Raw genomic sequence first — 12,310 nt, 5'->3', positions numbered from 1 at the left:
CCAGTGATCCCTGAGCTTCTCCTTGGCCCGTGACGGCCATTAGATCAGGGAAGTCTCGTATTTTGCTCCATGGGCAGAGTGTGAAGCATAACACGGGGGCAGAACTCCTCATCTTCTCTGGTTCTCACATTTCATGCTCAGAATCTGCTGGGGGCTGATAACCAGTTGCACTATTTTTGTTCTGTGTTTTTGTAATAAAGAAGATAAGACCCTTATTTATCCTGCTGGGTAGAGATGCTAGGGGAGATTAGGGGTGGGATGCGGGAGGCTTTCCTTGTCTGACCTTGGTACTGACTGGGATGGAAACCCATAAATACAATGTTGCCTAGTAAAGAAATGATCATTCTAAGCAACTTCCCAGTCTCTATTTGTTACACATTTTCACTGATTATATAGTTATGTGCCAATATCATTGCTACTGAAAGCAGTGTCTGTCTGTTCTTTTCTATTGCTGTAAACTTACATTTCCAATAAATATTTTTTTGGGGAATTACATCCCCTTTAATCAGGGCTGCTGATGGGGTGAGAGGGTGGGGTGAGAGAGAGGGTGCCGCTGCCTTTAATATTACACAGGGCCAGAGCTAGGGGTAGGTAAGGTAGGTATGTGCCTAGGGCAAAGCTGGGGGGCATTGATCAGCTAAACGATGTATTCCATTACAAACCTGTTTGGCCTGAGAGTAGCACAGCCATTAGGCTGACTGAAAGGCCATTAGTCACTTACCTGCATTGGCAGCTACAGATACCACCTCTGCTGGTAGCACTGCCCCTCCATATTGGTCTTACTAAGCTATAACACAAGCTTTCTTCCTTGCCCCCCCCCCCCCCACATTAGCCTATGGCATGGGAAGGAGAGCAGCACAGGAACAGGACGTACAGATTCTGGGATCAAGTTTGGTCATGCACATCAATATCGGTCACTGCTTCTCCAGACAAAAATTGTTTATTGGGTCCCCCCTGTTCCACACACTTGGTTGTGACCTATGATGAGGCTGCACTTGTGTGAGCTATAATCCTCCCCCTGCCTGTCCTCACCGGATTCCCACGCAGTCGAGGGGGCTGCTCCCCCTATAGTTACTGCCTTTGTCATTGTCCTCTGCTCAACAGTTTGGAGAAGGAGGCACCATGCCAGTACAGAGGTATATCTATTGGCAGTGTCACTGCTAAATGGTATATATTATTAATAATAATAATAATAAAAATAATATTAAACACACAGCTCAGCCATTTACACATAGCACTACTGATAAGTAAAGCTACTACCAATATACATGGCAGTTCCACGCTTTGGCTGCATTGACACCATTACTCATCATTACTTTCCCGCTGATTCCCTCTTTCCAAGCCTGGTTATTTTCCCAGCTGGAGGTGTCGGATGTGCCCCAGAAAGCCGAGCATTACAGATTTAGTTCTGCATCATAGATGGGGAGCTTCTATAGGTTAAATAAATAAATATATATATAATAAAACAATGTGAATGAGGTTATGGCCAGGGACATATTTTTCTCCATTCAGGGTTGAGCTGGATATGTACCAGTAATATTGTAACAAAATGATAACTAGTACCTGTATGTTAGAACCTCCCCCTAACAATATCCGACTGCATCTGTAAAGCATTTTTGGAAATATATGTATAGGTTAATTGTTTGGTCTTGTGTTTGTATCCCGTCACTCTGTAGAGCACCGCGTCAAATGAAATCACTATATAAATAGTAATAATAATATATGATGGCCTGAATGATATATATGGATATGGGTAACTTTGGGAATTGGGCAGGTTTGGCAATGTAACCCCTATGGTGGACATATCGTATGTATCTCCTTAAATACTCTCCAGCCTGTGTCCAGTTGACCATAGAGGGTAACAGATAAACCCTTGGGGGACCTTTAGGTCAGACATGAAGTTTTGTAGATGAGCACCCCCAGTGTGAACTCTTTGGTAATGTTTCAACATGGCTTCAGCCTTTACCAATGAGTTCTGCGCCTCCACAAGGTACCAGTCTGGTTCATACCCAGGGCTGGTATTCATGCAGATTCCTACACATAATTTCTAGATGAAATACCCAAGGTCTGTTTGTGATTTTGGTTTAATCCCAATGACAAGTCACTGCAGGGGGACTGCCAAGTGGTCAGTATAAATTATGCTTGATGCCAATGTTATTAATAGGGAAAAATGTAAAAATATAGGAAGTATTTTTTCCAGCAAAGGTGGCAACCCTAGAATGTAGTAACATGACAAAGTGCGCTGAAATGCCCTCCATAGACTTGCAAGCACTTGTGCCAGGGTTCTGATGCATTTCCAAGGATTTATGGCCTGACAAATGCAGTTGCAGGAGAATTCAGTGTTAGTCAATAGGAGACCGAGCGTCATGGCCGAGAGCACAGGCTGGATAGGTAGCCTGTGTACGTTGTATTTTCCAAATTGTGACGTGGTTGGTATTTATTCTATGGTAAACCCGATTGTTATAATTGCACTGATGAAGTTAACGAGCAGTCTGTAATTTAACTCTGTCTTTAAAGTTTTATTTAAGCAATTCAGGCGTCTGGTTATGCTTATTAAGGTGTGTATTATACTGTGTATGTTTTTTATTTCGCAAATTCTTGCACCTGCAGGTGTGGCTTTTTATTTACATTGGATTATAAGGGATGTTTGTGTGCACTGTATATATATATATATACTGTAATGCAGGGGCAGTGAGTAACTAGCTATGGCAAGGGAAGGGTTATACGCTACCCCCACCCATCAGCTTCTGTAATAGGAAAAGGTGTGAGGTATAATGTCAGGGGTGGGGGTGAGTCACACAGGGGTGCGTAAGGCTGTATTGGTGACGCAAACACTAACATGAATGGGGTACGGCCCGGGGACACGGCTCCTTGGCACACCTGAGATAAGGTGAGGGTGGGTCCTGGCTTCTCTGGGGGAAAGAATGTATATGTTTAATGCAGCAAGTGTGCAAGTGTTTTACTGACATGGATATCTCCCCCCCCCCCCCCAGCTGCTGCCATAACACAGCCACCTACCTCTGCCATAGGCACAACTTGAGCAATTCTACTTTCCAGCTGTTACACCTGCCTCCCCTTTTGTCTCACCCCCTCCTGTTAAGAAAGACTAAACAGAGTGCAAATTGGGTGCTATAAAGGCGCCGCTAGTAAATTCCTCACATGTATATGTAGGTGTGGGGGGGGGGCTGATCAGCACTAAATACCTGCCCCAAGGCTTTGATCAGGGATTAGTGATAATTTCTCCATTGACATCAATGGCTCTCTTATACTAAAACATTAACAGACCAAAAACCCTGAATTTTAGATATTTGGCACAAGGGAACAGAATCATGAATTATTATTAACATTTATTTATAAAGCACCAACATATTCTGCAGCGCTGTATGGCATATTTATCATACCATACCCCCCAACTGTCACGCTTTAAGCAGAACAGTCCCGCTTTCTATAGCTCGTTCCGCTGTCCCGGATAGTTCCCTGAATGTCCCGCATTTTCGTAATAGATTACGAAAATGCGGGACATTCATAGAAGGATCCGTGACAGCGGGATGAGCGCTCCGACTCCTTGCGCTGCTTCTCTCCTGTGGCTCCTTCGGCGGCGCTCCCTGGCCCTTTTATAAGGTTGCGCCCGTGCGTAATGACGTCACACGTACACACGGGGCGCAACCTTATAAAAGGGCCAGGGAGCGCCGCCGAAGGAGCCACAGGAGAGAAGCAGCGCAAGGAGTCGGAGCGCATATGGGGGCTCTGTGTATGGGGGCCTCTGTGTTTGGGGGGGGCCTCTGTGTTTGGGGGGCCTCTGTGTATAGGGGGCTCTGTGTATGGTGGGCACTGTGTTTGGGGGGGCACTGTATTTGGGGGGGCACTGTGTATGGGGGGCCTCTGTGTATGGGGGGCCTCTGTGTTTGGGGGGCCTCTGTGTATGGGGGGACTCTGTGTATGGTGGGCCTCTGTGTATGGGGGTCCTCTGTGTTTGGGGGGCCTCTGTGTATGGGGGGCCTCTGTGTATGGTGGGCCTCTGTGTATGGGGGGCTCTGTGTATGGGGGGCTCTGTGTTTAGGGGGCCTCTGTGTTTAGGGGGCCTCTGTGTTTGGGGGGCCTCTGTGTATGGGGGGGCACTGTGTTTGGGGGGGCACTGTGTATGGGGGGCTCTGTGTATGGGGGGGCCTCTGTGTTTGGGGGGCCTCTGTGTATGGGGGGGCACTGTGTATAAAGGGTACTGTGTATGGGGGGGCTCTGTATGAAGGGCACTGTGTATGGGGGGGCTCTGTGTATAAAGGGTATTGTATATAAAGGGTACTGTGTATGGGGGTACTGTATATGGGGGGGCTCTGTGTATAAAGGGTACTGTATATAAAGGGTACTGTGTATGGGGGGTACTGTATATGGGGGGGCTCTGTGTATAAAGGGTACTTTATATAAAGGGTACTGTGTATGGGGGGGTTCTGTGGGCTTCCTTAGGTAGTACAGTATGAGGGAATAGCACATTTGCATCTGATCCCACCATTTCAACTATATAAAACAAGTATTTTTAGAAATCAATGGGGTGTGTTAATTGGGGCGTGGTCACAAAAGTGGGCGTGGCCAAAAATTTGCTGCTCTTTGTTTTTCAAATGTTGGGAGGTATGATCATACTGTGTAAAAAGTGGAGTGAAGCATTACAGGTGATGTTGCCCATGGCATCCAATCAGCAATTAGATTACAACAGTTAGAAAACCAAAGCAAAGCATCTGATTGGCTGCTATGAGCAACCTCACTGGTAATGTTTTATTCCACTTTCTACACAGCATGATTAATATAAAGTTAGTTACATACATTGGACATACAGAGTAACATATGAAGCAACCAATAACCGATACAAGAGCCCTGCCCAATAGAGCTTACAATCTAAAAGAGAAAGGGTTGAGACACAAGGTGTGGGAATAAAAAGGAGGTAAATGCTGAGGGGGCAAAGTGTACTTTCATTCTTGCTGCTGACACATTCATTAGACTGCTAGTGCTTCCGTACAATCAGATTTCTATTAGATATCAGAAATACGTGTTAATAATAACCATCATCATCGCATCCTATAACCTGACGGGAAATTATCGATGCGCTCTGCGTTCCATTGCTTCCCCCTCGCTATACCGCTCCGTCCTTAGAAGATTGATGCGGAGATCCTTCGGCTGTCGATTAGCGTGGGCTGGCGACTGGTGACGTTTCGCGTTCCTACTGGCCGGCTAGCGCTTCCTGATTGGCTGTTGCTAGGACAGGCCGCAGAGCATTGTGGGAAGATGGAGGGAAGCGTGGGGAGGTTGGAAGTGGAAGCTTTGCGAAGGAAAGAGCGGCTGAAAGAGCTACGGAACAAACGGGTATGGAGGGCGAGTTATATTGAGGGAGCTGGGATATACTGGTGTGTACTGGTGTATAGGTATGGGGAGGGGTAAGGCCGGCCGGCCAGTGAAGCTGCGTTCCCTTCTCTCTGTGGGACTCGGATGTACATTATTCTGTTCCTCAGGGATGTACAGCGTGTAGCCCTCCGGCTGTGCCATTCTGCATGGGTAGGGCTGCTCTGTGTATGGGACTCACTCCCCCGCATTAGGGGTCCGGGAACTTCCGCTACTGGATGGGCTGTTACTGGCTTTCCCAGTGCTGGCAGGGCCCTGGCACCGGAACCTTTTATCTATCAACATTCTTATTGTAGCTTTATAGCTGTGAGACAGACACAACGGGGCTTAGACTGTTAGGGGGAACACACACTGGGCTACTTAGTAGCAGCTACTTTTTCCCCAACCTTTCTTACTCGGGAGCCACAGTCAAATGTAAAAAGACTTGGGGAGCAACACAAGCACCATAAAAGTTCATGGAGGAGCCAAATAAGGGCTGTGATTGCCTATTAGGCAGCCTCTATGCACCCTATCAGCTTACAGGGGCTTTATTTGGTAGGAAATCTTGTTTTTATTCAACCAAAACTTGCCCCCAAGTCAGGAATTCAAAAATAACTCCCTGGTTTGGGGGCACTGAGAGCAACATCCAAGGGGTTGGGGAGCAACATGTTGCCCCTGAGCCACTGGTTGGGGATCACTGCCATAGACAATACTGAGAATTGCCTCTTCTAAAACACACAGAGACAATTATCAGTAAATGATCAGCATTGTCTATTTTAGTAGCCGCGACAAGTAGCTGCTACTAATAGCTCTGTGTGTCTTCACCCTTAGAGGATGATGGGAGATGTAGGCCAGAGAGCTGGGCAGCTTTGATAGGAGACTCATTGTCTCAATGAAAAGTCTGTATTGCCCTCACTATACAGAAGCAGCTATCTTTGTGCCCTGACTAATGCCCTCCTACAGGGGGTGCTGTCCCTGCTGTATTACATTGTTACGGTGGCTATACATGGGCAGATATAAGCTGCCAGTTTGAGTCCTGTAGACATTTATGGCAGCTTATCTGTCAACTCCCCCCCCCCACGTCCCCCCGATCAATATCTGCCCGAAAACCAGCCAGGTGTTGATTGGGCAGGTCTGATTAGGGGAGCACATTGGCTCGTTGATGTGATCCTTGTTCCATGGGCTCCTATTCCTGTTGTTGTAATTCAGTTGTTTGGCCCTCGGGACCAAATGAGCCTGATATTGCCCAAATGAGCCTGATATTGCCCAAATGAGCGGATCTGAACATGTATGCTCGTTTTGGGTCATTTTCACAGGCGTGGGACATTTTGGCGCCATTTTCACAGGCATTGTGGGACATTTTGGCGCCATTTTCACAGGGATTATGGGTATTTAAGATTTGCACAAGTCACTATTTGTTACCCAATAAATTGAAAGGGCAGTAAATGACATCGTTATACTTTTAGTTTTAGTTGCCCTTGAATCAAAATATCCCCAAATGTAACCCTATGACTGCACACCATTATTCCCACAACTGCCCTGCTCCCCTATACCTGAACTGGAAAGTAACTTGCTGGCTGCCATGTTTGGCCACTTGGCTTCCTGTCACAGTAAATGGCAACCCCCCGGAGCATGTGTATTTAGAGCAGGGAACAGACCGGCTCCCAGCCCTCGTTCTTGTGGCCAGGGAGTGAGGGAGAGGAAATCAAGTGGCCAGACAGGGGACAGGGTGGCTACCAACCAGTGCAGAGCAGCTCTGCCTTTCCAGTGCATGTATGGGGGGGGGGGGCATTTGTGGGAAAGGGGGGGGGGGCAGTTTCCACCAGATTCTTTAGCCCATAGCAACTAAATGAGCCATGACCTCCCACTTATTCTACTTCTGTATTGTCAAATAGGAACTGCAGAGCAAGAATGGGAAGTCAGCAGCGAAAATATTTGTTTCCATAAAAGCATTTCCCCCCCCCCCCACCCCCGCAGGAATGCTGTTTATTTTGGAAACATTTGCACGTTTATGAGTGTTACAGAAATAATATATAAATAATACAGCTGGCTGGCACGCAGAGGGTAAAGCTGCCCCGGGTTATTACTGAATGAGGCTTTGTGTTGCTACACGTGGCACAGGGGGGGGGGGCTCTATTTATCCTCCCAGAGCCCTTGTGTTGCCTGTTTTGTGCCTGATTCTCATGTCCCACAATCCCCGTGTCCCACGGAAGCAGCTTGTGGCATTGTACAAGGGCATCAGATAGTGATCAGCCGGGTGTCACGTTACTCTGCTGCCCGCTTGTGTCATGGTGCAACACAAACCAGTTCTTGGGAATACAACGTGCGGCTCGTTTGCAGATGTAACGGCTCCTTATAACCCAGTGGGGTCAGTTATTAGTTATTGTGTGAGGTCCTGCAGGACTGAAGGGGTTAAAATACATACAGGCTTCACCCCAAGGACATTAGCCACTGGGGGACCCAGTCCCCCTTATTGATTCTTAGAGATCTAAGTTCTCTGTACTTTCTGCTCCTGAGCTGCTCAGAACTCTGGGCCCAAGTTCTGAATGGAAAATGGACTCAAGTACCCCAGGGTAGGGGTAGTTCCTGTCATACATCATACCATCATATTTATGTCCTAATGGTGCTTGTATATAGGGTTCAGTTACATCAATGAGTTAAATACCAGTGGTAGGTATCTGTGGAACAGTGCCATCTAGTGGCCAGGTGTATGTGCGACCGGTGGGAGAAGTAATGCTAAGCAGTTTCCTTTTATATGTGACTGATCAGAGATTTGGTATGAGTGTTTGTATGGAGTGAACCCATCACCCACTGAGCTACTGCCACGTATGGATCATTACACAGTGGATCCCATGTAGCACCCAGTGATGCTCCCTTACAGTTCATATACAACCAGCTCCCCTTTAGCCAGTAAGTCAGTCTATGGGGCTGTAACATTGTCTCCATTCCATTTGCAGCAGAAAGATGAAGGGGAGCCTGAGAATAAGATGCGCGTGGGAGAGGAGGAAGAACCACACAGGTAAGTACATTTCTCCCTCTCTAACCACTAACTGCCGCCGCTTGTTTTTCCAGGTGATTTCCATAGCCCCTGACTAAGTGCCCCAGGGCATGAAACGTGTAGGGGTTATGGAGAGGTTTTAATGTAACTTTGAATAAAGCCTGTATGCCCACAGTGATTGCTGATTCCCATAGGAACCAATGGAGGGTGATTATGGGTGCCTTGAAGCCATGTGGTTAGGCCACGTTAAATAAAAAACTTACTATCTCTGTGAGTGCCATTACCCATAAGTCTCTTGCCTGCCATGGTGTTAGATTGCACTTACCAAACCGGCTCTGTATCCGGTTTTGGATAAATACTGTCAGTAATTGATTTTGCACGGCCCCATGGGAATGTTTCACTGACTCCTCATTCAGCTCCCCTGCTAAGGGGGCAATTGCTTGCTCGTTAGTACAAACAAAGCGTAATTGACTTAACGTGGGGTGGATGTCACATGATAGTGCAGCGTGTATAATTTCCATGATCAGAGAACAATCAGTGGTATCTGTGTATAACCAGGAATGTGATGCACTACTCACTGTACTGTAACAGAATATATATAATATACTGTACTAATTGGCTTCTCTAGCAGTTTGTCGTTCCCTTTAATATGCATTGGGCACCGCAGGGCGTTGTTGTTTACTTTGCTGTGTTTGATGTGTTCCCCCCCAAGCAGCTGAGCCCATGAATGAGCCCCTCGGCAGTCATATTACAGTATGCCCCAATGATTGGGCCTAGGGATTGGTTGTATAGATGGGACACTGATAACCCCCAGGCACTGGAATATGAAATCCTTATCCCTGTTGTTCCTTAGGGAGCTGAAGCTGAGGAATTACACCCCCCAGGATGATGATCTGAAGGAGCGGCAGGTACCACAGGCCAAGCCAATCTCAGGTGGGTTATCTTTCCACTAAATCATATATATCCCACTGGGGGCTATACATGTATCATATTATGGATGATGGGCCAGAAGGTACTTTATTGTTATTGTCATTTAGCAGTGAATTGGCAAGTTGTGAGTGCAGCCCTATCTGCCCTTGGGTCCGGATCATTACCTGTGTAGGGAATACTGTCATGGGAAGCCATGTTTAAAAAAAAAAACAACCCATCAGTTAATAGAGCTTCTCCAGCAGAATCCTGCATTGTAATCTGTTTTTAGAAAGTACAGATGTTTTTATATTTAACTCTTTAAACACCTGCACAATTTCTCTCACTTTAGGGGCATTTCCTGGGGGGGGGGGTTGAGTTTACCTAGGAAAACCTTGTTGTCTTTGTTTTCTTTTTTCAGAAGACCTGGAGCTTTAAATCTGCCTGAGTTTTTGTGTATTTCCACTCCTGGAACAAGATTTAGAGCTCTAAATACAAAAGAAAAAGAAAACTGATATTTTTCATGATACAGAGATTTATGCCAGAAACATATTTTGTTTTATGGACTTAATTTCAACTGATTCAGAAAGCCTCATGTCTCCCAAACACGCCAATACCTGATATGTATCGTTTTATAGAGATTTCTGATCTTTAAAAGTACCCATTCTACCAAAACCAAAATGGGTAATAATGTCTTTTACCAAACAGCAATGCTTTTTTAAACTTAACGGTTTCTACAAAAATGTTTGAAAATTCTAGACCCCCCCCCCCCCGGGCAAATCAAAAATGGGCACCCATGTCTTTCTACTCCAAACTCCGGAGTCGCAATGCTTTCCAAAAATACCTGAAAATCGCCCCAAAGCTTCCAATTATCTCCCACAGAACATTAGGTACCAAGAAAAAACATCCTAAATATGAAAGCCAAGGGCCCACTGAACAGATTATCTAAGTACCTGGCATTTAGAGACCCCAGAAGGAAGTTGGTACATACATATTTCATGGCAGTATCCCTTTAAGACAGATAATAGCGTGACAGCATTGAAGTCTATAATATGCATTTTCCTAATCTAACCCTGTGTCATTGCACCCTCTAGTGGAAGAGAAGGTGAAGGAACAGCTTGAAGCAGCCAAGCCAGAACCAATCATTGAGGAAGTAGTAAGTACACTTTGTTTTGTCCTTGGGCAATAAGTTGTTCATTTCATCCCTAACGGCACAAAAGTTCAAAATCTCTGGAACCTAGAAGTTGTAGCTGCTTACTTCCACTGATATGACTACACCTTAGAGTGAAGACACACAGAGCTACTAGTAGCAGCTACTTGTCACAGCTACAGAAACAGACAATGCTGATAGTTTACTGATAATTGTGTGTTTTAGCAGAGGCAATTCTCAGTATTGTCTATGGCAGGGGATTTTCTGGCGTTTAGTAGGCGTGACAAGTAGCTGCTACTAAGTAGCTCCGTGTGTCTTCACCCTTAAGCTTGACTGGTCTTTGTTGTTTGGGGGTCTCACCTTTTTATGTTTTTATCTCTACAGGACTTGGCCAACTTAGCTCCCAGGAAACCAGACTGGTACGTACATGTCACGCTGCCACCTGATCTGCAGCATGGTATTTACTATTTTCCAAACACAGGGGTAGTATGGCAGCATTCGCACTGTCCCTCCTGCAGTGCTTAGTAAACTTCTACACTGTATTGCTGTATGCCCATTTTGATTAGTTGGCAGTGGTGCTATTTATATTTAAGGAAATTAATTTCTATATTTTATTGGGCATTCCAAAGAATGTAGGGTATAATTTGCCTTGAATAGACATTCTCCTTTTTATTCCCAGGGATCTTAAGAGAGATGTAGCCAAGAAGCTGGAAAAGCTGGAGAAAAGAACCCAAAGAGCCATTGCCGAGCTGATAAGTAAGTCCTGTGGGTTCAACCCTTAGTAACGCAGCCAGTCTCTGCTTGTTCACACGAGAGGCTTTTGCTAGTGGAACACAGTGAGCTGGGCAGTTGCCCCCATCAGGGATCCACTTGGGCTCATAGGGTCTTGTACAAAGTAGGACAATTTGTGCCTTGGATAACATAACTACATTTTGCTTCCCAGGGCCCCATGAATGGTTACAATGGCTGCTGGGGGCCATTTCTTTTTACATTTTACCCAGTATGTGGCCCAGGTTCCCTAGAGCCACTGGCTCTGTAAATATGCACCCTGGTCGCATTGCTTCATAGACATAGGGAGCCCGGGGGTGCCCAGTGGGTGGAAGGGACCCCTTCTCAGGTTTCTGCCTTATATGATGTTGGCCATTGAACATGTGTAATAACATGGCAGAGACAGATTGTTTCCTGCAGTGACATGACTGCGTCTATACAGGGATTCTGTTATGCACTACCTTAATGTATAAGTCTCCTAGACTGTGGCACTGCCTTCCACTCTCCTGTTTGGTATAATATGGAATCAGAACATCCCTGCCCTGAGCATTGCCTGGCCGTTGGCTTCTGGTTGGTCCCCATTGCAGAATATGGTGCTGAAGGTTCTATTCTGTCTTACAGGGGAGCGGTTAAAAGGACAGGAAGACGACTTGGCTACAGCGGTGGGATCAGCAAATCAAGAGGATGAAGATTCAGACTAAACCCCCCGTGTAGTGGAAAAAGGACTGAAGCACCTAATTTGTGGTACAAAGAGGTGCAAATGAGATTTCACTGAATCCAAGTACCACTCAGTACTTACCCCCCAGGTACAGGCCTCTGTACTGCAGTGCTGCTCTCTTTCCCATGGTCAGGTAGGGCTTCAAGTCTTGGTTCCAACTGACCATCTGGCAGAATGGTAGGTGCAAAGGAAAGCAGTGCACAGCTGGGTGTTAGCTCTTTGGGTGCTAGAGGGAACCATTGTCACCTTCAGTTGTGTGAGGAAGGAGTTGCATTTGTAGCCTTGAATGTGCCCCTTTCATTTTGAGCAATAGAGTTATTTGTATAATGTTTAAGGGGAAGGGAGATGTTTAAGATTTTCTTACATTTTTTAATAAACAGTTAAAAACCCACACAAACCTGCG

The 12,310-nt window shown here is 46.0% G+C and overlaps 1 protein-coding gene across 1 annotated transcript; it reads left to right on the top strand.

The window, feature by feature from the left end:
* Window positions 1-5,273: 5,273 nt before the first annotated feature.
* ccdc12 (coiled-coil domain containing 12) lies at window positions 5,274-12,304 on the top strand. Its single transcript, NM_001103063.1, has 7 exons — window positions 5,274-5,352; window positions 8,325-8,386; window positions 9,219-9,298; window positions 10,366-10,427; window positions 10,806-10,840; window positions 11,101-11,177; window positions 11,811-12,304. Exons 1-7 carry the CDS (start codon window positions 5,275-5,277, stop codon window positions 11,888-11,890), a joined length of 474 nt encoding a protein of 157 aa, NP_001096533.1. The 5' UTR covers window position 5,274; the 3' UTR covers window positions 11,891-12,304.
* Window positions 12,305-12,310: the final 6 nt, after the last annotated feature.

Source organism: Xenopus tropicalis, chromosome 6 (genome assembly GCF_000004195.4).
Source record: "Xenopus tropicalis strain Nigerian chromosome 6, UCB_Xtro_10.0, whole genome shotgun sequence".
Lineage (NCBI taxonomy): Eukaryota > Metazoa > Chordata > Amphibia > Anura > Pipidae > Xenopus > Xenopus tropicalis.
The sequence above is the reverse complement of the archived record's forward strand: the minus strand, read 5'-3'. Positions and strand labels throughout refer to the sequence as shown.

Bases quoted from the DNA above. Each gene is read 5' to 3' on its own strand.
- ccdc12 (NM_001103063.1), top strand. From the start codon at position 5,275: ATGGAGGGAAGCGTGGGGAGGTTGGAAGTGGAAGCTTTGCGAAGGAAA. The intron at 5,353-8,324 runs GTATGGAGGGCG...TTCCATTTGCAG, and splicing joins AAGAGCTACGGAACAAACGG to CAGAAAGATGAAGGGGAGCC. The intron at 10,428-10,805 runs GTAAGTACACTT...TTATCTCTACAG, and splicing joins AACCAATCATTGAGGAAGTA to GACTTGGCCAACTTAGCTCC.